At 40.7% G+C, this 26,246-nt stretch overlaps 1 protein-coding gene across 4 annotated transcripts; it reads left to right on the top strand.

Moving 5' to 3' along the window:
• Window positions 1-161: 161 nt before the first annotated feature.
• Window positions 162-24,564, top strand: BTF3L4 (basic transcription factor 3 like 4). 4 transcript variants are annotated; one of them, XM_059689596.1, is made up of 6 exons: window positions 162-300; window positions 3,583-3,649; window positions 7,529-7,642; window positions 18,202-18,403; window positions 22,944-23,003; window positions 23,527-24,564. In XM_059689596.1, the coding sequence occupies exons 2-6, from the start codon at window positions 3,596-3,598 to the stop codon at window positions 23,571-23,573; spliced, it is 477 nt and encodes a 158-aa protein (XP_059545579.1). In that variant the 5' UTR covers window positions 162-300; window positions 3,583-3,595; the 3' UTR covers window positions 23,574-24,564. The 4 variants fall into 4 exon arrangements, with proteins under 4 accessions (XP_059545579.1, XP_059545580.1, XP_059545578.1 ...); XM_059689595.1 differs by lacking the exon at window positions 162-300 and adding an exon at window positions 855-997; XM_059689597.1 differs by lacking the exon at window positions 3,583-3,649 and having other exon boundaries at window positions 168-300.
• The last annotated feature ends 1,682 nt before the right edge of the window (window positions 24,565-26,246 follow it).

The following is a 26,246-nucleotide window of genomic DNA, read 5'->3' as shown; positions in this document are numbered from 1 at the left end:
GCTTTTATTAGGCTCCCTACCTATCGCAGGCACCAACACAATGGAAAGCTTGGGAGACTGCAAGCTCCAGAATGCACCGCGGCCACCCGCACCTGTCACCTTTCCATTGGGAGGCGCAGAGCAGGCTGGGCCCTGTAGTTCGCACTCGCTCTCCCCGGATAGGTTGCTCTGGTGAGGGCTGGCTGTATCACGTGGGCCCCGCTCCCGCCGCCGCCGCCTCCGTCGTCTTTCTCTGTCTGGGCTGAGGCAGCCATCTTGCTCTTGCCGCGTGCTGGTGTTGGAGGACTCTCCCTGCTTCAGGTGAGACCCCCGGCGGTCCCGCCACTCCACGGCCATAGGCCGCTGCGCACGGTCTCCCCCCGCCCTCTTCTTCCGACACCCGCCAGCCTCTCGGGCTGCCACTTCCGCCGTGGCGCGCGAAGTGGGGGCGGAGGCGGCTAGCCTGGCCTGTCGGTTACCGGCGGCGCAGCTGGGGGTCGGCACCTGAGGGAAGGTCCCCAGCACCACCGCTCTCTGTGGGGGCGAGCGGGCCCGCGCTGTTGCCATCCAGATCCGGCCCCAGGAGGCGGGTGATCCCCCGCCTCTGTCCGGTTACTCTCCATTATCCAAACAGTGTTGTGAGCTTGGAGCTGTGCACAGCCAGTCCGTTGTCGTCGCATTTGATTCTCCCCGGCAGAGAGGGAAACTGAGGTTTGCAGCCCCGGCCCCCTACCTCCCGGACCGAATTGCGTGGCAGCGCTCTGCACCTCCTAATGGCAGCAACTGTTTGCCAGTCGGCCTCCCGCTCCGGGACGCTGCCCGGCGGGTCTTGAGAGCCCCATCCCTCTTCTGGATGCGTAGTAGGCTGTCAGGAGGTGGATGGTGGACCGACTGACACCGTGTGACATCGCTAGTGATGGTGGTTTCAACTTCCTGTCCCGCGTCCTTTCACTGACTATATACCGTAGCTGTCCCCTCGGGATTGGTAACAATAGTTACCAGTTTTTGCGAATCTACTGTGAGTCATACCCTGTGCTATTGATAACCTTTAACCATGAACAGCACGCTTTGAAGTGTGTGGCGTTAACACTTTTTCTAGTGCAGAAGAGTCACAGGTTCAGAGAAGTGAAATACCTTTCCGAAACCCTGCGTGGTAGAACCTTGATTCTTCTGATGGCAAAGCTTAAGCTTCTCTTAGAGAAACCCAACACGATTAAAAAAAAAAAAAAGGGTCGGGACTAAGGGCTGAAATTATTCTCTCTCTGTGTAAACATGATGTATGTGAAAATGCCTACTATAATGTTGGGAATTTAGGCACTCAATAAATAATTGAGTATAACCTCATTGTTGATACCCTTTCTTGAGTCCGTAAGGAAAAGGCTGAAAGATTCTAGGGTCCCCAAGGAAGAGCTCGAGGACATATGCCCTTAGGAAGTTACTTCTCCCTTTCGGGCCTAGAAAGTGTCTTCTCCCTTCTGGGCCCTCTTTTGCAAATCTATTAAATTGAGAGGGAGATGAACTGTTCATAATTTTTACCCCGCTGCTGCTTGCAAGTATTTGAGACGGCCTTACATACAAGACAATAAATTATAGGTTGATTGAGGAATAGGGAAGTAAGCCAGGTGATCTTTAAGGTTTACATTTCTAAGTTTGACATTTCTCATAGACAGATCACTCCTCTTTCCTACTTGAATTCCATACACCCCAACCTGCTAATAGACAAAGGACCCCCCTTCTTCACCTACCCCCTTGAGCTTCCAACCTCCCTAATATGCTTTTTTTTTTTCCTGAGATACTCCTTGAGAACAAGTTCTCTGTTGTCCTGATTACCTAAAATGGAATCTATTCTTTTATTGTGCACATTGATATAGTTAATTTTGTTACTTTTGTTTCAGACAAGTCAGGACTCTCTATCTTGATTTCTGTCTCTTCTCTTCCATCTCTTGGGGGTTGTCGCTTGAAAATGCAGAGGCGTCCCAAAAGGTTTATTTACCCTATGTCTAGTTCTAATAGTTTCACTTAGCCCCTTTTTTGGGTCAAAAAAGTCCTTAGCTCTTTGTTGGTTCACTACATCTTCATAGCCAATTCCTTTGAGAAAAGTGAATATTGATCCTTTTCTGTAGATACTGAGCATAGAGATTGGGATTTACGTCAGCAAATTTAAGTGTATGACACACTAAAGATCTCTGATTTTGTATTCTAATCACACTTCCTCTTATAAGAGATTTTTTTAGCTGCTTGAACATTGTGATTCAGTGCTGAGTGAAGATTTAAGGAATCATAAATTCTAAATGTTATTTGACTAGGCTGCGCAACTGGGAAAATGGAGACTGTAAATAAATTCTGAATTAATGTAAAAAAATGTTATTTGGAAACTGGACTTTTTTGGCCTTAAAGCAGATATATATATATATATACATATATATATATATATACACACACACACACAGGTTAGTGCCTAAGAACAGTGTCAGAATATGGAATGTTTAGGAATAATCTTTGATTCTCTTTCACTTCTCAAATGAAGAAAACAGTCTTTTTCATCTGAATGATGATTATAAAGAGGTTAGAGAATTGGCCAAAAAAAGGCTTGTACTTTATGCCATCTCTCACATCTCAGTAATGATCTGTTGATCCACAGAACAAGTAAAACAAGGCTTTAACATTGGCTTTTATTTGTTTATATAGTGTGGAATGTTATGGTTCATTATAAACTTAAGAACTTTTTTCTTAGTATGCATATTACTGACCAAACTAGGATTCATGACTTTATAATGTTCTTAGAATTTTCAAAATTAAGCTTAGCCTTAAAGGGCTTTATTAAGAGTCTCTTCACCTTCTTCCCCCCCCAAAAAAATTTAGTATTAATGTAGCAGAGATATGTTTTTTGTCAAATTGTGCAGTGAGGCATTATGCCCTGTATGCAAGCTAAAGGAAGGGGAGGGGAGAAGCTTGCATATTATATCACTGCAAAGTATTGAATGAACTCTGGAAAGTGCTGCAGAAGCACTGAACCTCTAAAAATCTGGTTCTCATTCCTTGTTATTAACATACCATCTGACCTTGAATAGAGGACATGAGGACCTCATATCTTGACAGCTAGACAGTCTATTATTGAATTTTTTTTTCTTTGTCCAGCTTTTTTTTTATTGGTTTGTTTTTTATTTATGGCTTACAAGGAGTACAGAATGTGATTTGGGAGAAAAACATCTACTTAAAGGTTGTGCTAATAACATTTGGTAACAGCTCTCTGCTGTAAAAATCTTTGAGGGAAAAACTGGCTTGCCTACAGAGATTTTGTAATTGGTTAGGTTTTACTTGAATCGTGCATTTAAGGAGGGATCTTCAAATGGGTAACTTTGAATCCCTTTCTATATGCATATTCGGCTCCCTCGTGGTATTATTTAATTTTTGTTCTTTTAATATCTGGTTTATGAAGCTAGAAAAAGTTATTAATATTTATTAAGAATATAGGCAGTATTAATATGATCATGGGGGTAATGAATGCTGCAAACTCAGTGAACCAGAAGGTACTGTTGCATAAACAGTTATTTTATTTTGGTAAAACAGTAACTTTAACAAATCTATTTTTCCCCCCCCTAGATTTACCAACAGCATGAATCAAGAAAAGTTAGCCAAACTTCAGGCTCAGGTCCGGATAGGGGGCAAGGTGAGTGTGGCATAAAAAAAATTGGTAGGAGGATGTATTATTATCAGCTATTATTATTATTTGGATTTGTGGTTATTGAAAATCTAAAGTCTTTTCAATAATCAAGATCAAACCACATTCCAATTTGAAAATAATTTGTCAAGCTCTAAAGTAGATAACCAGAAGACTTCTCTTTCTGGTGGTATAGTGGAAATAACCACCTTTGTTTGAATCCTCTTAACATCTGGTAGTTACATGACAGGAAAAAGCTACCCAAACTTGTTAAGCTTCCATTTTTACATCTGCAAAAGAGAAATAGTCCTACATAGGATGCTCCAAAAAATTAGAGTAATATTTATAAAACACCTAACCTGGTATCTGGCACAGAGTAGATACTTAATAAATGGTAGCTATTATTATTATTTTAAAGATTTATTATTGATTTGTAGGGAGAGAGAGAAACATTGATTGACTGCCTCCTGTACACCCCCTACCGGGGAGTGAGCCCACCACCTGGGCATGTGCCCTGATTGGGAATTGAACCGGCAACGTTTTGGTGTACAGGACAATGCCCAACCAACTGAGCCACACTGGCCAGGGCTGGTAGCTATTATTATGTTAGATTCACCTTCAGGGCATCCCAAATGTGCTGGATACTCCTTCTGCTACAGTTTGGTTTACAAGTGGTTAACTGAAGATATTCCGGTTGATTGTAACATTTTGTTCAGTGCTAGATTTTCCTCCCAAATCCTGCCTGTGTGAACATGAGCATTCTTATTCCATGTACTTTGAAGCCTAAGGAAGAGCTAGTTCTGAGCACTGAACGTCTTTGATTCCCCTTCAGCTCTGTCCCCAGGCTCAAGGAGAACATTCTACCCTTATCTCTGCCCAGTACAATCTTTGCAAAAGGAAAAGCAAGGATAGTGCTTACATCAGATCTGGGAAGGATAGGTAGGATACTATGTAGCAGCTGAACTGTGTCATTTACTTAGATGATAACCACAGCTCCTGGGAATGGGGACAGAAGAGGGTGAAGGGAAGAAGTGACTAGTACTTTCTCTTTTCATAGTGATACCATTATATGACTTTGGAGTCATTAACATTCATGTAACCAAAGTAGGCACATTGTAGCATGAAATGTAATGTACCAATGCAAACACTAGGGATATTCAAGTATCATAGAATATACCTAGAAAAGCTTGATACAGCACATCACTATTATATATATATATATATATATATATATATATATATATATATATATATATATATATTTTAAATATATTTTATTGATTTTTTCCAGAGAGGAAGGGAGAGAGATAGAGAGAGTTAGAAACATCGATGAGAGAGAAACATCGATCAGCCGCCTCCTGCACATCTCCTATTGGGGATATGCCCGCAACCCAGGTACATGCCCTTGACCGGAATCGAACCTGGGACCTTTCAGTCCGCAGGCTGACGCTCTATCCACTGAGCCAAACCGGTTTCAGCTATTATATATATTTTAAACGAGGTGGTTGGCACATTTTTTTCATTTAACTAGTTTATTGAGCACCTACTATGGGCATAGCACAGAATATAAACAAGTTAAAGTTTCCTTCTCTTGACACAGCTCAACTTGAAAGAGAGACATGCTCACAATTACACTGCAGAGTAATAAATGTTAAAATGAAGTACAGGGTATTCTTGCCCCTGAGAGACAAGGAAGTAATCACTGAGCTGAGATGTGAAGAATAAATAAAATTTATCGCTAGGTAGACAGGTGACAGGGTAAGTGAGTAGATTAAAAAGAGATTTTCATTTTCACACGTGTAAAGGCACAAAGGATGCTAAGGTAATATGGTGTTTTAATGGGATGTTTTGCTTTAGTTTGGTACAGCTAGAATTTAGAGTATTAATTTGAGGTTGGATTATAGTTTTATATGCAATTCTGGAGCTGAGGATTTTATTCTAGAGGCAAGGGGCAACTATTGAAGGACTTTAAGAAGGAAATAACTCATTTTAGAAAAATAACTGCTGGCATGTGGAAAATTGAATGAAATAGAAGTTTGCATAGGGGAGAACAGTCAAGAGGCTGCTGCTATAATATGTGAGACACAAATATAGGGGTTAGAATTGACTTGACTGATAGAATATGGGGGATGAAGAGGAGAGAGACGAGTCTGGGATAAGCTCCAGATTTCTGGCTTTAGAGACTGGATATATGGTGGTCCAACCAGCTACAAAACGTAGGAAATATAAGAAGAATTGTTTGATGGACTAATAAGCTTTTAGACATGTTGAATTTGAGGTGTCTGAGTATCATTTGAGTTGAGGTATCCAGCAAGCAATTAAGCTATCCCTGAGTCAGAAATGTTTCACAAATAAATGACCATCTATGTAGTAACTCATGGTCCATCCTTCAGCAGCTGGATTTTATTACAATCTCTGCTGCTACTCACAGAGCTCTCTTCCACTCCCACTGGAGTTGCTGAAACTGAAGCCCCTGCCCACCCTCCGTAAGGCTGAGTACTACTCTAGGAGCTACTCAGAGATTGAAACCTCCATTCCTTTCCCCTCACTCCTGCCAGGTCTCAGGAAGGCTTAGCCCTCAGGACTTGGGCTGCTTTGTTAGTATTTTGGCTCTGCTTTCAGTTTCATTTTTATAAATTGGCCCAGGAATTTTACCCATTATTTTCTATTGTTTTTCAATGGAAAAATATATTTAGAATTTCAAAGTATCGGTTTAGAAATGAGCTTTTCCTATCTTAGTAAATAGTATAATTTTCAGCCTATTTGCTTAGGCCAAACTTCAAAGCATCATTCTAGATTCCTTTTTTCCTCATATCTGACATCCAAGCCATCAGCAAGTCCTGTTGGTTCTTCTGACAGTCTGAGTTCTCGCCATCTCCACTGCCACAATCCTCAGCTCTTACCAGGACTGCAATAGTAGCTTCCTGATTAATCTCATTATCGTTCATTTTCCATAGCAACCTCAGTCATCTTTTAAAATTGTCAATCAGATCAAGTCATTTCCATGATTAAAACCTTTCAGTGGCTTTCTATTGCAATTGGAATAAAATCTAACTCCTTCTTGTAGCATTCTAGGCTACTTGGCCTAGTCCTTACCTATCTTTCTGATTTCATTTTCTTCCTCCTTTCCTGTTGTTCACTCTGCCCTAGCCAGTACTGGCCTGTTTTCTCTCTTTGGACACAACATCTTCACTCTTGTTTCATTCTGCTTGGATCAGTCTTCCCCTAGATCTTCCCATGGGCCTCAGCTCATATGTCACCTTTTCAAAGAGGCTTTCCCTTAGCATTCTAATAAAATAGTGCTTAGCTCCCACACAATACTCTTATCACTGTGTTTTCTCAATACCCTTATCCCCTTTGAAATGATCTAATTTGTTTATATATCTATTTACTTTAATAAATAAATATTTATTACCTTTCCACTGCAATATATAATCCTTAAGGTAAGAACCTGATGTTTTTCACTCCTGGATTCTAGGACTCTAGAACACTCACATAGTAGGCATTTGATTCTTAATTATGTCATAACCTCCAAAGATTCAGACTATTTCTAGACTTTATTGTCAGGGTATGATAGGTACTGTAAAAAAAGTAGTTATAAAGCACACTAAATTGTCTTGAAGTTATAAGTTATTTTTTATTAGAAAACTTTTGTTAGAAAACAATGTTGAAATGATAAAGGCTGAATATTGGAAAGAATAAGAACTGGCTAGAACTGACCTTCAAAAATCAGGATTAGGCTGACAAACACAATTCTGAGCATTATTAATCATTACTGTTAAGTCAGCAATTTCTGATGTGGGTTTCAGAGTACTGTGGATAGGAAGACATGTGATTGCAGTTGCCAGATGCAAGGCATGCTAACCCTTCTCTTTGGTTATTTTTCAGGGTACAGCTCGCAGAAAGAAGAAGGTGGTACATAGAACAGCTACAGCCGATGACAAAAAACTTCAGAGTTCTCTAAAAAAACTGGCTGTCAATAATATAGCTGGTATTGAAGAGGTACGATCACTTTGTAAATTATTAAATTATGTGGACAAATAGTACATTCACAAATAATTAGCCACACTTATCAAATATAAAATATCACCTTAGGAGAATCTGATATTGTCACTCAGATATCTTTGAAGGACTGTAGCTGTTGAATTTACTTATTGTATAAAATTGGATGCTCGTCCAAAAAATGATTTTAGTAGATAGTTAATGAATTCATCATACTTTTCAGACTGAAAGTATTTAAATATATGACAAAATTATGGAGATGCTCTTGAATTTTAAGGTAAAATAAGATTTTTTTCTAAGAATATGGAAATAAAGAAACCCCAAGATTTCTTCAAATACGATGGGCTTTTTTTTCTATAAGAGCACTATTCTGCTATATAAGTCTCTCTAATTATTACCTTAGCCAAGAAGCTCTAGCAATAGCTTTTCATAGATTAGCTATTTTACTAGTCCTCTTTCAAAAATTATTGGTTAAATATTTTTAAATCATTTTATTATTTTTTGATGATACTACTTCTCTCAAATAGAAAACCAGAGATTGTTTCTTTCAAAAGACACTAAAAAAATTATCATAACATCAATTACTTGTAATGTAACCATCTAAATCCACTTCTGCCTAATGATTCCATTTCTGACAATAACCAATGTATAAATTTTCACTGCCATAAGTTAGATTTAATTATGTCATTACTATGTGTGGTACCACTTACCAAAGAAAGGGAAGTACCTGCCGTATATCCTGTATTATTGAGCACCGCCCATGCAGAATTTATTATTTTCACCATCCTATATAATAAAACCCTAATTTGCAGATCAACCACACAGCAGAACAACCAGTTGCTCTGATGCGCACTGACCACCAGGGGGCAGATGGTCAACACAGGAGCTGCCCCCTGGTGGTCAGTGCACTCCCACAGGGGGAGCACCGCTCAGCCAGAAGCCGGGCTCATGGCTGGCAAGCACAGCGGCAGTGGTGGGAGCCTCTCCTGCCTCCGCAGCAGCGCTAAGGAACCCTCAGGGGATGTCCGACTGCCAGCTTAGGCCCACTCCCTGAGCCTAAGCCGGCAGTTGGACATCCCCCAAGGGGTCCTGGACTGTGAGAGGGCGCAGGCCGGGCTGAGGGACCCCCTCCTTGCGCCCAGTGCACGAAGTCATGCACCGGCCTCTAGTTATAGATAAAAGAAATCCCCTTCATTGTTTCCAAGGACATTGCTGTTTCTTCTTTCTCAGGTCTTTTTTTTTTTTAATTTTTTCCAAAGTCATTTTATTCTCATGTAGCTTTTTAAAAAAATTTTATTTTATTGCTTAAAGTATTACAAAGAGTATTACATATGTCTCCTTTCCCCCCCCCCCCCCCTTTGACCTTCCCCCGGCCTCCGCTACCCCCCAGTGTCTTATGTCCATTGGTTATGCTTATATGCATGCATACAAGTCCTTCGGTTGATCTCCTACCCCCTTCCCCCAACCCTCTCGGCCTTCCCACTGTAGTTAGACAGTCTGTTTGATGCTGCTCTGCCTCTGTATCTATTTTTGTTTTAATATATTTCTTGATTGATTTCAAAGAGGAAGGAAGGAGAGAGAGATAGAAACATCAATGATGAGAGAGAATCATTGATCAGTTGCCTCCTGCACGTCCCTACTGGGGATCGAGCCCGCAACCCAGGTATGTGCCCTTGGCCAGAATCAAACCTGGGACCCTTCAGTCCACAGGCCAACGCTCTATCCACTGAGCCAAACTGGCTAGGGCCTCTGTATCTATTTTTGTTCATCAGTTTATAATGGTCTTTATTATCCATAAATGAATGAGATCATGTGGTATTTTTCTTTCATTGACTGGCTTATTTCACTTAGCATAATGCTCTCCAGTTCCATTCATGCTGTTGCAAATGGTAAGAATTCCTTCTTTTTTACAGCAGCATAGTATTCCACTGTGTAGATGTACCACAGTTTTTTAATCCACTCATCTGCTGATGGGCACTTAGGCTGTTTCCAAATCTTAGCTATGGTAAAATGTGCTGCCATGAACATAGGGGTGCATATATCCTTTCTGATTGGTGTTTCTGGTTTCTTGGGATATATTCCTAGAAGTGGGATCACTGGGTCAAATGGGAGTTCCATTTTTAACTTGTTGAGGAAACTCCATACTGTCTTCCATAGTGGCTGCACCAGTCTGCATTCCCACAAGCAGTGCACGAGTTGTCCTTTTTCTCCGCATCCTCTCCAGCACTTGTTTGTTGATTTGTTGATGATAGCCATTCTGACAGGTGTGAGATGGTACCTCATTGTTGTTTTGATTTCTTCTTTCTCAGGCCTTAATGCAGGTGTTTACTTCCTCTCAGAAACTTTCCTGGTAGCACATATACATATTTATGCAAAGAAGGGTTAGATGTCTTTCCTGTAATGTCCTGTTTTGACTTTTATTATAGTATTTATTAACTGAATTGTTGGTATTGCCAGTACAATTCTAACTTCTTGAAGAGTCATAGCTCCAGAATATCACGCACAAAATTAATGGTACATAATAGGTATGTACACACTCTCACATGCACCATTTGTGTTCACGTGATTGCATGCTGTCTTCCAACACTCACAAACTAGTTGCACTTGTTACCAAGTAAAGTTCTAACCTTACTTCCTAAGCTGTCAGTATCGGTGATTTTTCTCCCTTCCCAAAGCTTAATTTAAGTCCTCTTGAGAAACTTTAAAAGCTGAATGACTATTTGGATTGAGACAAGCTTCTCTGGTCTTTTATGCATGCATTAGCTTGTTGATTTGGTTTAATAATTATAATCATATATAGATTTCTTTTACATGTTACCAAAGATAGAGAAATCCAAAGCTGTCAAAGAGTAGAGGGCAGGGGAGTGTCAGAGACTGTTTTCATACAAAGCCAGGTTTTAGGAAGGCATTCCTAGGTGAATTCCAAGAGTGTAACCCAGAACTAAATTTCTGGAAGTGTTTTAAGTTCTGTGACATTTGAAGATATGTGGATGTGCTTCTTATTTGGTAATCTAGTTGGATATAGTGACTGTGCTGTTACTTTTCTTCCCCTGATAACATTAATCTATCAACATAGCAGTGGTTCCATTTCTCAGAAACAATTTATCAAAATTGTTTGATGAACAATGTCACCAAAAATCTGAATTTCTGCTTCAGATGGCCTAGTTGCTTCATAGAGTTTCACTGTTACATTCAGCTTCTAGGCTATAATTTTGCCTCTATGAACCCTTCCCTATCTTCTAGAAATCAACACTTTCTTTGTACTTCTGCTGCCCTTAGCTTAAATTGCTTTGCTACAATACATTTATTACAACCTCATATTGTGGGTTATAATGATTATTAACCAAGTTGCCTATTTTTAAAGTTATTGGTTAACCCTTTCCACAATTTCTTCTTCCTCCAATTAGAGCCTCAGGTGCCAATGGGTGGGCAGCTCTGAATATAGGAGAGTAAAAGGGAAGTACCATCCCCATTTACCTTATCATTCCATAGCAGCCATACTTTAACTTTTAATTTCCCACTTTTGCTATATTTTATTGTGATACACACACACACACACACACACACACGGTTGAGCAAAAGTAGGTTTATATGGTGAGTATGTCACACACAGAATTTATTCTTACTTATTAATCATTGTATTATTTTCCATACAAATTATCTGTAAACCTACTTTTGCCCTACCCTGTATATAATATAATATAAAATTTTGCCATTTAAATCATTTTAAGTGTACAACTCATTGGCTTTAATTACAATTACAATGTTGTGCAACTACCACCTTTATCTGTTTCCAAAGTTTTTCATTATCCCAAACAGAAACTCTGTACTCATTAAGCAATAATTCCCTGTTTCCTTCTCCCTCAGCCCCTGATAACCTCTGACCTACTTTCTGTTTCTGTGATTTGACTGTTGTGGATATTTCGTATAAGTAGAATCACAATATTAGTCCTTTCATATCTGCTTGCATAATGTTTTCAAGGTTCATTCATGTTGTAGCATATATAGAACTTCACTCCCTTTATAGTTGCATAATTTTCCATTGTATGGATAATATCACATTTTATCTATTCATCTATTGATGAATGTCTTTTGTTTTAAATTTGCTTTTCCCCCCTCAATACAAAAATATAATGTCACTGTAGAAAATTAGGGGTATATAGAAAACATGAAAAAGTTACTAACATTCGATCATAGTACCATTACCCAGAAATAACTACTATTAGTCTTGTATTTCTTTCCAATTTTGTATGCATATATTTTTATACATATACATACACGTATCTGAGACTAGCTAGATGGACAATATGGAATCCTTTTCCCCCCGAATAGCATTATATTATAAAAATTGTTTCACATCAAAATATTCTTCTAAATCACCAACCTGGATGTCTGCATATATTCCAATATGTGAATATATTATTATTTAACATTTCTTTATTATACATTGTAATGCTTTGATAAAAAAATCACATCTTGGACTCTTAGGTATATAAATAGTTACCTTCATTTCTGATTTCCTTCAAATAGATTGTTAAAAATGCGGTTACTGGCTGAAAGAGCATAAACATTTTTAGAACTCTTCATTGATACTGCCAGATTGTTTTTCAGAAAGGGTATGCCATTTTACACTATCTACAGTATTGCTATAGAGAAGTCATCTCATCAGACTTTTGTCACCAGAGCATAAGAGAAAATGATCCCAGCATAACATATAGTGTGACAGGTGTTTTGCTTTAACTTATATCAAAAAGAACAGGTTATACTTCATATAAATCTGTAGAAATAAATAGGTGCTGAGCTTAGAAGGATTGAATGAGAAAGATACTGACTTATGGGTGTGCAAAGCCCATAATCCTCAAAATATGACATCCCTTAGACTCACAAAACCCCAGATATTTATAGGCCTTATTATTAAAATGTATATTATTTCGCCCCATTAAGATGTAGGAGGAAGACAATAACATGGATTTTCTGATAACCATTTAATGCCACTATAGGAAGGAGTGGCAATAAAACTTGATTTTAAGACAACTGTCAGTTTTCACAACTGCAGCTCCCTGGCCTAGTAGGGACTTGGATACAAAAAAAATCACATAGCAGAAAAATTTAAACCTCCTCTCTGAACTGAGGGCCATTGTCAGCAAATGCTATGGAGTCAAGTATAACTTTGTGAGTCTCCGATAGCTATAAAAACTATTGCTGTGTAAGAATAAAACAAGCATGAGATTTGCCAGATAGGCGGCTGCTGGAATTAATATGTGTGGCCTATAGGAGGCCAGAAAAGGCAGGAGTTTTTTAAGTTTTGATAGTAGCAGTTGTGCGGAATGACTTAAACTGGCCCTAAATTCTGTAGGACAGTCAGGCTAATTCTGAAAGATCAGAACAATAGGAAAAGTCAGACTAAAGATATAGCTCAGAGGATTCTGGGCATCATTGGGGTTATTAGTGGTGCTATTTCTAAACCTTGAGATGACCCCTCATTTACTATTTTGGGAGTTGAGGTCCGACAGCATCCATGATTTAGCTCAGTGATTCTCAACCTGTGGGTCACGACCCCTTTGGCGGTCGAACGACCCTTTCACAGAGGTTGCCTAAGACCATCCTGCATATCAGATATTTACATTACGATTCATAACAGTAGCAATATTACAGTTATGAAGTAGTAACGAAAATAATTTTATGGTTGGGTCACAACATGAGGAACTGTATTTAAAGGGCCAGAAGGTTGAGAACCACTGATGTAGATTAAATTGAATAGGTGGTGTCCATTCAGCAAATTTGAGTGACTCTTATCTGCTGGATACTTGCTAAGTCTAGTAAGGCATGGCCTCTGATATCAAGGAGTTCATCTTATTTAATAAAACCCTAATATGCAAATCAACCAAACAGCAGAACGGCTGGTTGCTATGACGTGCACTGACCATTAGGGGGCAGATGCTCCACGCGGGAGCTGCCCCCTGGTGGGGGCAGTGCACTCCCACAAGAGGAGTGCTGCTCAGCCAGAAGCCAGGCTTGTGGCTGGAGAGTGCAGTGGCAGTGGTCAGAGCCTCTCCCGCCTCCGCTGCAGGCGGGTGATAAGGAACAAGGGGTCCTGGACTGCGAGAACCCTGGACTGTGAGAGGAATGTCCGACTGTCGGCTTAGGCGTGATTCATAGGGGGATTGGGCCTAAGCCAGCAGGCGGACATCACCCAAGTGGTCCCAGACTGCGAGAGGGCTCAGGCCGGGCTGAGGGAACCCCCCACCCCCCAGTATACAAATCTCATGCACCGGGCCTCTAATCTCTAATAAGGTAAAAACTTGCAAACATGATTGTACTACAACAATTCTATTTAATTGTCATACCCACAAAGTAAAGAATGTGCATAAATCACCTTAAGTTTAGGAGCATCTGACCCAATACTTGGCTAAATGAGAATTTACAAGGTGGAAAGCAGGACAAGGTTTTTCTAAAAAGGGAAAACTGCATATGTAAATGCACTAGGTATGAAAGGACAAAATATTTCCTGGTAAATACACGATGTGTCCATATTGTTAAAACCAAAAATAAGAGCAAGGGCATTTGGACTGGGGTCTCAAAAATGCCTCCTCCATTGTTCAACTAGCATCCTTTCAACTACCTGTTAAGTGGGGGAAAAAAACATTTTGATATAAAGGAGCTGTTTAATTGAGAAAGGGTATAGTAGCTAGTTTAAACTATCGTCTGGCCTTCCAACGGTCTGAGGGACAGTGAACTGGCCCCTTGTTTAAAAGTTTGAGGACCCCTGTTATATTGTATGTAGATTGTATGACTTATTTAGACCAAACATCAGTAAAATTGCTGGAGAAAGTCAATTCTCCTTATAAAATACATGCAGTTTGCTTTGTGAATTTAACAGATTCCTTGGCCCTTCTTTTACCTCTAAAAGGGTAGTGGAGGTGTCTAACTAATCAGCCCAACAATTTCATCCTTTGATAGTTTCTAATAGCTTGTGTCTAGGAGCCTTATACAACTGTCATTTGCTCCGTAGAGAGGAAGGAATGTTAGATAGAAACAAAATATTCTGGCCTATTTAACTTCTAGTATTTTATCCTCGCTCTTCTAAAATTAACTAAACTCTCCACCCCTTTCTGGACCTTTTTATTCATGAAACTACATTTTTTATACAAACCCCATTTAAAACAACCATTAATAAATTTATTTCCATTTCACAGTCTGAGATGGAATTCATCTTGCTTTCTACACTAAACTCAAACAATGTATTTCAGACTACAGAGACCTACATCAGGATGTAAAATATGACTTAACATTTAGCACTTGTAAAAGAAGCTTGAACAGAGGGAAAACTCATGAATGTTTATTCTTTTTAGCCCTGGGTTAGCCTCTTATTTATTTTATAAACGAGGAAGATATATATTATCCACATATCTGTGCTATTTTCCTTTTGCATTCTACATTGAGCCTATATTCTGAGATAAATAATTCTCTAGCAAGTGTTCATAGGACTACAGAATTGAATTTTTATAAGTAAATAAACATTTTAAGAATGTGAATGACACCATAGGAAGAAAACTAAACAGAAAGTTAAGACACCCAAGTTCAAGTTCTAGTTTGCTTACTGTGTGTAATCTATACTAATAAAAGAGTAATAAGCTAATTAGACCAGGAGACCTCCCGGACATCCTTCCAGACAAAGCCATGGTGGTAGGGCCGAGGCAGAGGCGGTTAGGGGTGATAAGGCTGGCGGGGGGGTGGGGAGGGCAGTTGGGGGCGATCAGGCCGGCAGGCAGAGTGGTTAGGGGCAATTAGGCAGGCAGGCAGGTGAGCGATTAGGAGCCAGCGGTACTGGATTGCGAGAGGGATGTCCAAGGGGTCCCAGATTGGAGAGGGTTCAGGCCGGGCTGAGGGACACCCTCCCTCCCATGAATAAATTTCGTGCACCAGGCCACTAATCTATACTAATAAAAGGGTAATATGCTAATTAGGGCAGACATCTTCTGGACAAAGCCACAGCGGCTGACCAAGGCTCAGGCAGGCTGCAGATGGAGGCTGCCGCTGCTGGCCCAAGGCTCAGACAGGCCACAGATAGCGGCTGTCGCTGCCAGGGCCAGCCTGAGGCTCAGGCAGCTGAGGCAGCCGGCAGTGGCAGCATCAGAGGCATGATGGGGACATCGCCTTTCCCTGATTGGCCAGTTGCCTCCCGCAGAGGGAGTCCAGACTGCGGCTTAGGCCCGATCCCCATGGGGAGCGGGGCTAAGTTGTCAGTAGGACATCCCCTGAGGGCTCCCAGACTGTGACAGGGGGCAGGACGGGCTGAGGAACCATCCCCCCCCCCCCCAGTGCACGAATTTTCATGCACTGGGCCTTTAGTGTGTGTGTGTGTGTGTGTGTGTGTGTGTGTGTGTGTGTGTGTATAATAATAAAAGCGTAATAGGCTAATTAGACTGGATGTCCTTCCAGATGACCTGGACTAAGCCAAGGCTGAGAGGGAAGCCCGGGTCCCGGGTGCTGGAAGGAAGCCAGTGCCAGCAGCCGGGGGAAGGAAGGCCTACTCTTGCACGAATTTTGTGCATTGGGCCTCTAATATATATATGAAATAAATCCTTAACTACAATACTGAGAGGGAAGGGTATAGAATTGAAATAGTGATTTTTATCAGAAAAACATATTTTGGGAAATTATTTGTGGGTTTAAGTTATAGTTTTCCAGGGAATTTGCCTTTATTTTCTCTGTGTTCCAGGTCTTGCCTGAAATTTAGACACCCCTTTCTTCCCCTACCTTTCTGGTGCTGTCTGTTAGTGGTGGTGATCACCTCTGAGGAAGAAAAGCCCACTTCCACTGACCATGGAGAACACTCAACATCTCTGCTTGATTTTGGATGGATCATGAAATGCTTCTAAAGTAGCCAAGAGTTAACTCTCCTAACCTTTTTATATAATAAGCATGTTACCACCAAGGTAACTTACCCAGTGGAGTCAACTACATAGTGGAAGCACATTCTTTACACACTTAACGTATGCAAATTCAATGCTAAAACAGAAAGTGCACAAGTGAGAGAAAAATAGCATTTTAAATAGCACATGCTCAACCTTCCTTCTCAATAAGACTCAGGCTATGGATTAAATCAAATCTGAAATAGTTCATATAGAAAGAATGTGAGGCTGGCTTTAAAGGTTTCCCAGTGTTGGGGTCCATCCCCAGCAGGTCCAGGGGTTCCCAAAGGTGTGGACAGAGTCGGCAAAGAATGAAGGAAGGACAGGGAGACAGCATTCATTTGATCAGCATAGCCAGGTTCTCTAGCCAGGTTCGGTCTTTATTCTGTTACATCTGTATTTATACCAGTTGATTTTAATCCTATCCATTCTATTCCAAAGGTTAGGGTGTTTCTTATCTCCATTCCAAGGTTACTCTATTGTTCTATTAAGCTACAAGGAAGTAACTGAAGGAGATTATCCTAAGTAAAGATTATGGAGCTTAAGTGTGATTGTTCGTAGTTAAAGTGATTAACTACCCACCTGGCACTTAGTTAAAGGGTTTTACGGATTTATTCCCTTCCTTAGTCCTGTTAATCCCTAACTCCAGGGAAAACATCCCCACCTGGGGAAACAACCTTTCTCGGAGAGGTGTCCTGGTTAAAACACATAGCCCTAAGAGGGGGAGCAAACATATGCCATATATGCCAGCTCCTTTGAAACATAAGCTGTGAAGATGTTTCTTCCCTGCAGCGACTGTGTTAAGCAGCAAGGGTGGACCAGCTTCCGGCAAATTCCCCCATTTTTATTTTTTAAATGACAGTGCATGTAAATCAGCAGCCACCTCTCGGATTGGGTTGTTTAAGACTCAGAAGAAGACTTGTTTGTGACTTTGCCAACAGGTCAGTCCGAGGCTTAACCCTATATTGGCTCCCCACATCCCAGTAATTGATAAGCATGTTCAGGTGGCCAGGCCAGTGGGTGGGAGAGCTTCTTTCACATTTACAAGGTTATTGAAGGTTATTGAGAAGCAGCACTTAAGAATTAGAGGAACTGATAAAATCCTCCACAGAGAATGACATGATGATAACAAGTTGAAAATTTTATAAATTTACTGTGTTCAAAGGAATGAAACACCTGATCGATTAAATTTCTGAGTGTTCTTTATGGATTTTCAGTGGTTATTTTTACCATACACTATTACCTCATTACAACCTGTCCCCTAAGTAAGAGGCTACCAAATGGTATCTGTACCAATTTAGTTTGATAGTGTAAACTGAGTAAGATAATGGCTATTCAGAAGCCAGTTCTTGGCTCATTATTACTTTTTTTTTTTTTTAATGTGGGTATGAATTTCTTTCTCATAGTAGAAGTCTGAATTTAAAATCTAGATTCTTTGACCATCCTAGTAATTTGTGCTATCTACACCATTTTACTTTGTTGCTAGGGTCTTTTCCCACCCATATCCACTACTTAGATAATTACTACCTTTGCAATGCATAACTACCAACTAAAAACAACATAATTGGCTAAATTGTTTTTTTAAAAGGTACTGTTTTAGTTGTATCTATCTTGTGAAGTACATTTTCTTTTGTGTTCATACAGGTAAATATGATTAAAGATGATGGAACAGTTATTCATTTCAACAATCCCAAAGTCCAAGCTTCCCTTTCTGCTAACACCTTTGCAATTACCGGTCATGCAGAAGCCAAACCAATCACAGAAATGCTTCCTGGAATATTAAGTCAGCTTGGTGCTGACAGCTTAACAAGCCTTAGGAAGTTAGCTGAACAGTTCCCTCGGCAAGGTAGGTATTTCATTTTAGTACCTCTTTTCTTCCCCACCTTAAAGAACCTAATGATTTTTAAAGGTGTCACATTACTAGAAGAATTTGCCTGTATATATATTTTACTTTTATAATATTACTTGTAGCTTCGTACACTTTTTAGTTGGTTTCTTTAATAATTATGCAGTGTGGCATAGGGATACATTTGGTTGAAAGTAAATGAATACATTTTGATTGAAAGTAATTACCTAAAAGGTACGTGCCAGGATCTTCAGGCCACATTTTATAAAGTCAATTGATACTTCTGATTAATGGCAGCAAGAACATGTTGTACCAGGCATTGTGTTAGATTTTGGTTATCCATATAATAAAAGCCTAATATGCTAAGTGTCTGGTGACTGGTCAACTGTTCAGCCAATCAAAGCGTAATATGCTAAGGCCACTCAACTGCTCGCTATGATGTGCACTGACCACCAGGGGGCAGACAGTCTACCGGTCGACCAGATGCTATGACATGCACTGACCACCAGGGGGCAGATGCTCCTACCGGTAGGTTAGCTTGCTGCTGGGGTCCAGCTGATCGGGACTGAGCGAGATGGGCTGGACACACCCTGGAGCCCTCCTGTGGTCCCTCCCCCGCCCCGATCGTGCACTGGTGGGGTCCCTTGGCCTGCCCTCCACCCTCTCACAATCCAGGACCCCTTGGGGGATGTCGGAGAGTCGGTTTCAGCCCAGTCCTGCAGGCCACTCCCCTCGGGAGGGCGCCAGATGCAGGACTCATGGCTGGCAAGCGCTGCTGTGGCAGCATGAGCTTCTCCCAATTGAGACTAATTGGGCATGAACCCGCAGCAGGCACGGGGGGGGGGGGGGCAGTTGGGATGAGCGGGAGCGGCAGGTAGGAGCTGCAGGTGGCGTTGAACTGGATTTTGGCCTGATCCCTGCAAGCCACCCCGTGGGAGCCCACCTGTGCAGGAATTTGTGCCTCTAGTACACACATAAAGACCACCAGGAAGCACACAATCTAATTGGAGAGAGTAAGAGGATACCCAAGATTGATTTTAGGTCATGTGCAGAGATAGAGGTTTCTCCTGGGTGTATTATAAACAGAATGTCGATGACAACTGTAGCCTGTGGCTGAGTTTTCCCCTTATTTGAAACTAGAGGCCCGGTGCATGAAATTCGTGCATGGGGGTGGGGGGGGGCAGTCCCCTCAGCCCAGCCTGCACCCTCTCCAATCCAGGACCCCTGGCTCCTAATCACTCACCTGCCTGCCTGCCTGGTTGCCCTAACTGACCCTCCCCCTTTGCCAGCCTGATCGCCCCTCACTGCCTCTGCATGCCGATCTGATCACCCCTAACTGCCCCCCCCCCCCCCGCCGGCCTGGTCACCCCCAACTGCCCCCCCACTGGCCTAGTCACCCCCAACTGCCTCCCCTGCCGGCCTGGTCACCCCCAACTGCAACCTCCCCCCACCGGCCTGGTCTCCCCTAACTGCCCTCCCCCCCGCCAGCCTGGTCGCCCCACGCAGCCTGCTGTTCAGTCATTTGGTCATCCCTCACTAACTCCCCCTGCCGGCCTGGTCGCCCCACACAGCCTGCTGTTCAGTTGTTTGGTCACCCCTCACTAACCTCCCTCCCGGCCTGGTTGCCCCATGCAGCCTGCTTGTTCAGTCGTTTGGTTGTCCCTCACTAGTCCCCCTGCCGGCCTGGTCATAGGCAGCCATCTTATGAGGGCTAATTGGCATATTACCTCTTTATTATATAGGATACCTCTCTCACGTTAAGGCAGTTTTTAGTGCAAAATCCTGTACCTGTGACTAGACAGGCACAGCCCTCTTGCAGCTTCTGAACTGCTGTGTACTCTCTCAGCACAGCCCACACTAACCTTACTTGCAGACTAGACTAGAGGCAAGAGTGAAGACCCACTTGTGGCTGCAGCCAGCCTTAGCTGTTTGGAGTGGTGCCAGATCCTCTAGAAAGTGGTGGAACTGACAGTTAATCAGTGTGACCCTGAGGCCTTGTAACTCCTGCCAACCAGCCTTTACTTCCCTTGTGGCTACTATTCAGGACTGGGGACAAGGCCAGTCGTGGGATAGGAGGTAAGGGTTTCTGTGCTTCCTAGAAAGATGCACAGTCTGGGAGCAAGTGACTTTTCCACAGGCTTCTTGTCTAACACCCATTCTTCCATCATACTTTCCTCTATATTATTTTTAGCTGGAGATTTCTGTGGATAAGTGCTTTTTACTAATTCCTGATGATGGAGACTTATCGGGGCCTCAAGCAGGCAGGTTTAATAGGAGTTATATTGCAAAAAGAGGTATAACAGATTACATGTTGGACCTGGAAAGTTATTAGACAGTTGTGAAAACTTATGAAACCCATGGACATAGTTTTCAGAACCCACACATATACAGGTTTTCTTTTTAAATTGTTATAAAATATACATAACATAAAACTTACTGGGAGCCGGTCCATCCTTGCTGTTTCAAGGGACCTGGCATATATGGCATACTGTTCTTAATATGTTTGCTCACCTTCTTGGCGCTGTGTTTTAACCAAGGTCACCTCTCCGAGAAAGGTTGTTTCCCCAGGTAGGGATTTTCCCCTGAAGTTAGGGAGGGAATAAAACCTCTTAACTAAGTGCCAGGCGGGTAATTAATCACTTTAACTACGAACAATCATGCTTAAGCTACATAATCTTTACTCCCTGGAATGGAGATAAGAAACGCCCTAACCTTTGGAATAGAGATTGATAGGATTGAATCAACTGGTATAAATACAGATGTAACAAGACAGCAAGACACAGAACTTAGAACACAGAACTTAGAAGAGAGAACCTACAGACAGAACCTACACAGAACCTACAGACAGAGGAACTTTGCTGGAGAGAACATGGCAAAAGATCCTGGACTGAACCTGACTACAGAAATTGGCAAGAGAACCTGACTAGAACCTGGTGACTGAACCTGGCTGGAGAACCTGGACAGAACCTGGCTGAAGAACCTAGCGAGGGAACATGGCTACAGAGCCTCGCTGGAGATCCGAAGCAGAACCTCTCTGGAGATCCAGACCAGAACTTGGCTGGAGATCCTGGCTAGAGATCCTGGCTAGGCTGCTGATCAACTGAACGCTGTCTCTGTGTCATTCCTTCTTCGCCGACTCCGTCTACACCTTTGGGGACCCCTGGACCCGCTGGGGTTGGACCCCGGCAAAAACTTACCATTTTAACCATTTTAAGTGTATAGTTCAGTGATATTAAATACATTGACATTGTTTTGCACCATTTATAGTTTTAAATCTATTGTATTTAAAGATAGAATCATAGTTCCTTTTCCCCATCCACCATCCCCTTCATTTGACAGAGCAGGTATTCCAGAACACCTGTGTTTAACTGGTGTATTATATTTAGAGCACAAGTCTTGGCTCAAAATCATTGATGATGTGTGGTGACAAGGAGAGTTACGTTGGGGCCTAACTGCCACAAGTCACTGCATCATCACAGTTCTGTTTTCCAGGAGCTAGAACTCAGGCTAATGTCATCACTATTGCTAATCAAAACCAGCACCGATTTTAGACATATTTACTTCTATGGTTGAGAAATGGAGTGTGTAGGTGGCCAAACAGAAGGGAAAAGAAATTCTGCATAATGAACACTTTATTAAAGTATGATCATTAACATAACTTTAAAGGCAACAGTTTCTGAATTTTGCCCCATTGTCATTTGAGTCCCACATCCTTGAGTTTGCTCTATCACATTTTATATCCTGGAAAAAATGCAGTTAAGATATATGAATAAAATGCTTATCCATACAATTGGAAAAAAAACACATAGTGCTATCACAGAATTATATTTTTGTTTAGTGTTATTGATTGTACTATAAATGTAGCAACCAAACATTCTGAATTTCCAAAATAGTTTTGGTTTCATATGTGTCTTTTTTTTTTTTAATAAAAATGTTTTTTTTGTTGTTTAATATATTTTTATTGATTTCAGAGAGGAAGGGAGAGGGATAAAAACATCAATGATGAGAGAGAATCATTGATTGGCTGCTTTCTGCATGCTCTCTACTGGGTATTGAGCCCAAAACCCAGGCATGTGCCCTGATCAGGAATGGAACCCGTGCCCTCCAGGTTCATAGTTTGACACTCAACCAATGAGCCATGCCATTCGGGCCCATATGTGTTTTGTCACTCCTAAAAATCAAACAGCCTATTATTTCATTGCTCATACTGCATAGATACTTTCTTACGCCAAAGGAGATGAAAAAAATCTTGAATGTTGATTTTTTAATTTGGAGAATAAATTAACTATGTCTTTTTATTCAAACTAATCTGCATTAGTCCATTTTTATGTTTTACATGCAGTGCCCATTGAAATAGCCAGCTGTATTTAGGGTATGTCCAATGAAGTTACAGTTTTATTGATTTTAGTATTAAGTAAAAAATATGGCATTAGATTATATAATATTTTACTTTTTAGTAAGATTTAGACATGAAGAAAATATAAAGTATCTGTACATGCCTTTGTTCTCAATGACTAATTTTAAAATAAAATTTTTGCAGTGTTGGATAGCAAAGCACCAAAACCAGAAGACATTGATGAGGAAGATGATGATGTTCCAGGTGAGTGACATTTCTGTAGTTTTAAGATTTTTAACATACTGCTGACCGCATTCATTCACTGCATAGAGACGTACAGTTGTTGCTGGTGGGCTTGTGAATATTCATTCACAGTGATGTAGATATGACCTAATGAAAAAGAATAAAAGCCCTCTCAGTTAGAACTTAGAATCAGAAATTGTCACACAAACCTTTGCTGCCTGCATATGAATTTGGAATCACTGTGATTATAAATTTGTATAGCTATTGTTATAATATTTCTGTGGAAATTATGATTGACATCTGGAAATGCTGTTCGCCTTAGTATGTGTAGACAAGACTAAAATTTCCTTTGGGTTACTGTTTAAGCAGATAAATGAAGCATTATTAGTGAAATGCCACCAATTCATTTCTGTTCCTTGTCCTGTGTATTTTCAGACTGATTCTAGTAGCAGCAACTTTGTTTTATTGGGGTTAGAAGTTAGGAATTTTATTTACCTCTTTTTTTTTGTATCTTTAACTCATTTACTTTTTTTTTTTTTCCCAGATCTTGTAGAAAATTTTGATGAGGCATCAAAGAATGAAGCTAACTAAAATCTTTTCTGGTTTTTGGAAGTTGGCATGGACTAGATTTAACAAATCAGCTATGTGGTTCCAAAGTTTTACAGACACGGAGAACATCAACTGTTACTAGTTCAGTAATATAATATTTTGTATATTAATAATGCTGTTTGTTCAGCATTTTCGGTCATTTGATTTTGCATTTTGCACTTCCTCCCAGGATCTATTCTTTTGGTCAAAATCCAAAGTATTGGTGCAGTTTGAGGGTGTTTTGATTTTTAATTCTTGTTTTCTTTTTGTTTTTTTTTGTTTGGGGTATTTTTGGTGTGTGTGTATTTTTTTGTATGCGTGTGGGTATGTGTGTACACAGTGGAGTGCAAATTGGAAAACAGTTCTATTTATCCTCCTCTTTTCCCAGTAGAAATAAAACAAATCTTTACATTTGTTACTTTTTATTTTTTCTAATAATGCACAGAATTAATGAAAAGTGAGTATCTTGGATTTCAAATCTGAGGAGATTTTTATCCTTGGAGCTTTGGTTTTCATTTGCTTGGTTAACATATTTTTCATACATTTCTCTGGGCTTAAAATGTCTTGAAATGTTTTCACCAGCTTCTGCTGGCGTAATGGGTAGCATGTCTTTGGTGCAGTTGCCTTAGATTCACTTATCTAGTCAGACCCAGAAGAACTTGCTTCCTAAATGCCTTTTTTCCTCTCCTTTTGGTCTCCAAATGGCATTGTCAGCCATTGGTAATGCTCTTCCTCATACCCCAACTAGCCTCAGAAGGATGTTCTCCATATAGAGTTAAGTGAGTGCCTAATCTCTCTTTTTTAAGATTTTGTTCCCTTATCTTGAGGAATAAGAGCTCCATCTTGAACTTTTTATTCCCCTCTTGATTTTACAGTTTGGTAGATTTCAAACTGGAATAGCTAGCATGTGCTTGCTAAATAATTTTATGTCAGCCTTATCCTGTATCCTAGCTGTTCATAATAGCAGGTACAAAAATGCCTCTTTTTTTTTTTTTTTTAAACAAGGTTGAAATTGGGAATGTCCTTTTGAATCAGATAAAAATAGGCCATAGACTCATCCCCCAGCACAAAAGGGCATTCTATGAAGTGTTACCAGCCTGGGGAGGATTTCTTCAAATACTCTCCTACTCTGGCCTTGAACCTACCTCTAGATTGGATCTTATAGCTGCTCACAGCATCCTCCTGCATGCTTATTAGAGTAATGCTTTGGGAAGAACACTGGTAAAACACAGTATTTATTTTTCACCTCCCTTCAAAGGACTTGGAGGTAAGTTGCATTCATTCATTCAAGTTTCCCTCTTGCTGTCTAAGGATAAAAGCTTGTATTTTGTTATATCAGCATTTGTTATAGCCAATACTTAAGGATAAGATCTAGAAAATCTATCATTTCCTGACCCACCATCAAACTAAGTATGGCTTAATCTCGCAGCATATCAACTTTGTTTCAAGCTAGATACCTTTATTTGATATCTAAAGTGAAAGACCAACCACTTATCAAGATATCTATAAACATGAAGGCAAAGCTCTTGTGTTTTATCATCCAGACACCTCAATTTATTTTATAAATTTGTTTCATTTTCCTGTTATGTTTTATATAATATATGGTCTTAACTACAAAATAAAATAACAGTAATAAAATAACAAAAGAGGATATTTCCTCATGTGCTTCTCTTATTGTTATTGTCTGCAGAATTTCTTTCTTTTGTATTTCCCCTCTGCTCCCGACCCCTAAATGAATTTTTAGCCCAGTCATTATTTGAAATAATATTTCATCCATTGTTATTCTAAATGGTTTACATAGTCCTGTTCCTCTGACTGTCCCTAAGGGACACATTGTGGGGCAGACAGGGTTAGGGTGGGCATCAAGTGGTTAGGAATATGTAAGCGATGAGTAGTATAGCGAAGGAAAAAGGGAACGTTCATCTGGAACACAGGAGACTTGGGCCAATATCCATAAAGCCTTTCTGTGATATATTCTTCTTCCTCTTTTTCCCTTTTAATCACATTTTAACTACTCACCCAAAGGAGCTCCTCTGGTCAGTGTTTCATTTTATCCTGTTAACAACTCCTAATGGCTGGCCTTTCTTCTGTGCAATAAACCAATATTGTTTGTTGTTTTATTTTTATATTTTTACTGGTTTCAGAGAGGAAGGGAGATGAACAGAGAAATAGAAACATCAATGATGAGAGAATCATTGATCAGCTGCCTCTTGCATGCCCCCTACTGGGGATCAAGCTCGCAACCTGGGCATGTGCCTTGACCAGGGATCAAACTCTGATAGATGGATGGTCATCAACTGAGCCATGCCGCAAGGGCAAAGAAATAATTGGGGGGGGGGGGGGGGAGTTGTTTTTTTAATATATTTTATTGATTTTTTTCAGCGAGGAAGGGAGAGGGGTAGAGAGTTAAAAACATCAATTCAGCTGCCTCCTGCACACTCCCTACTGGGGATGTGCCCGCAACCAAGGTACATGCCCTTGACTGGAATTGAACCTGGGACCCTTCAGTCCTCAGGCCGACACTCTATCTACTGAACCAAACCAATTAGGGCCAAATAATTGTTTTTAAAAGTATTTTCATACCTTCCATTGCCGGGAGCCGGTCCATGCTTGCTGTTTCAAGGGACCTGGCATATATGGCATACTGTTCTTAATATGTTTGCTCACCTTCTTGGC

This window comes from Myotis daubentonii, chromosome 3 (genome assembly GCF_963259705.1).
Source record: "Myotis daubentonii chromosome 3, mMyoDau2.1, whole genome shotgun sequence".
In the NCBI taxonomy this organism is placed as follows: domain Eukaryota; kingdom Metazoa; phylum Chordata; class Mammalia; order Chiroptera; family Vespertilionidae; genus Myotis; species Myotis daubentonii.
This window is presented reverse-complemented; position numbering and strand designations above follow the sequence as displayed.

Coding starts and splice junctions, on each gene's coding strand:
- BTF3L4 (XM_059689596.1), top strand. CDS start 3,596: ATGAATCAAGAAAAGTTAGCCAAACTTCAGGCTCAGGTCCGGATAGGG. Junction 7,643..18,201: donor ATATAGCTGGTATTGAAGAG/GTACGATCACTT, acceptor GTGTTCATACAG/GTAAATATGATTAAAGATGA. Junction 18,404..22,943: donor TGAACAGTTCCCTCGGCAAG/GTAGGTATTTCA, acceptor AAATTTTTGCAG/TGTTGGATAGCAAAGCACCA.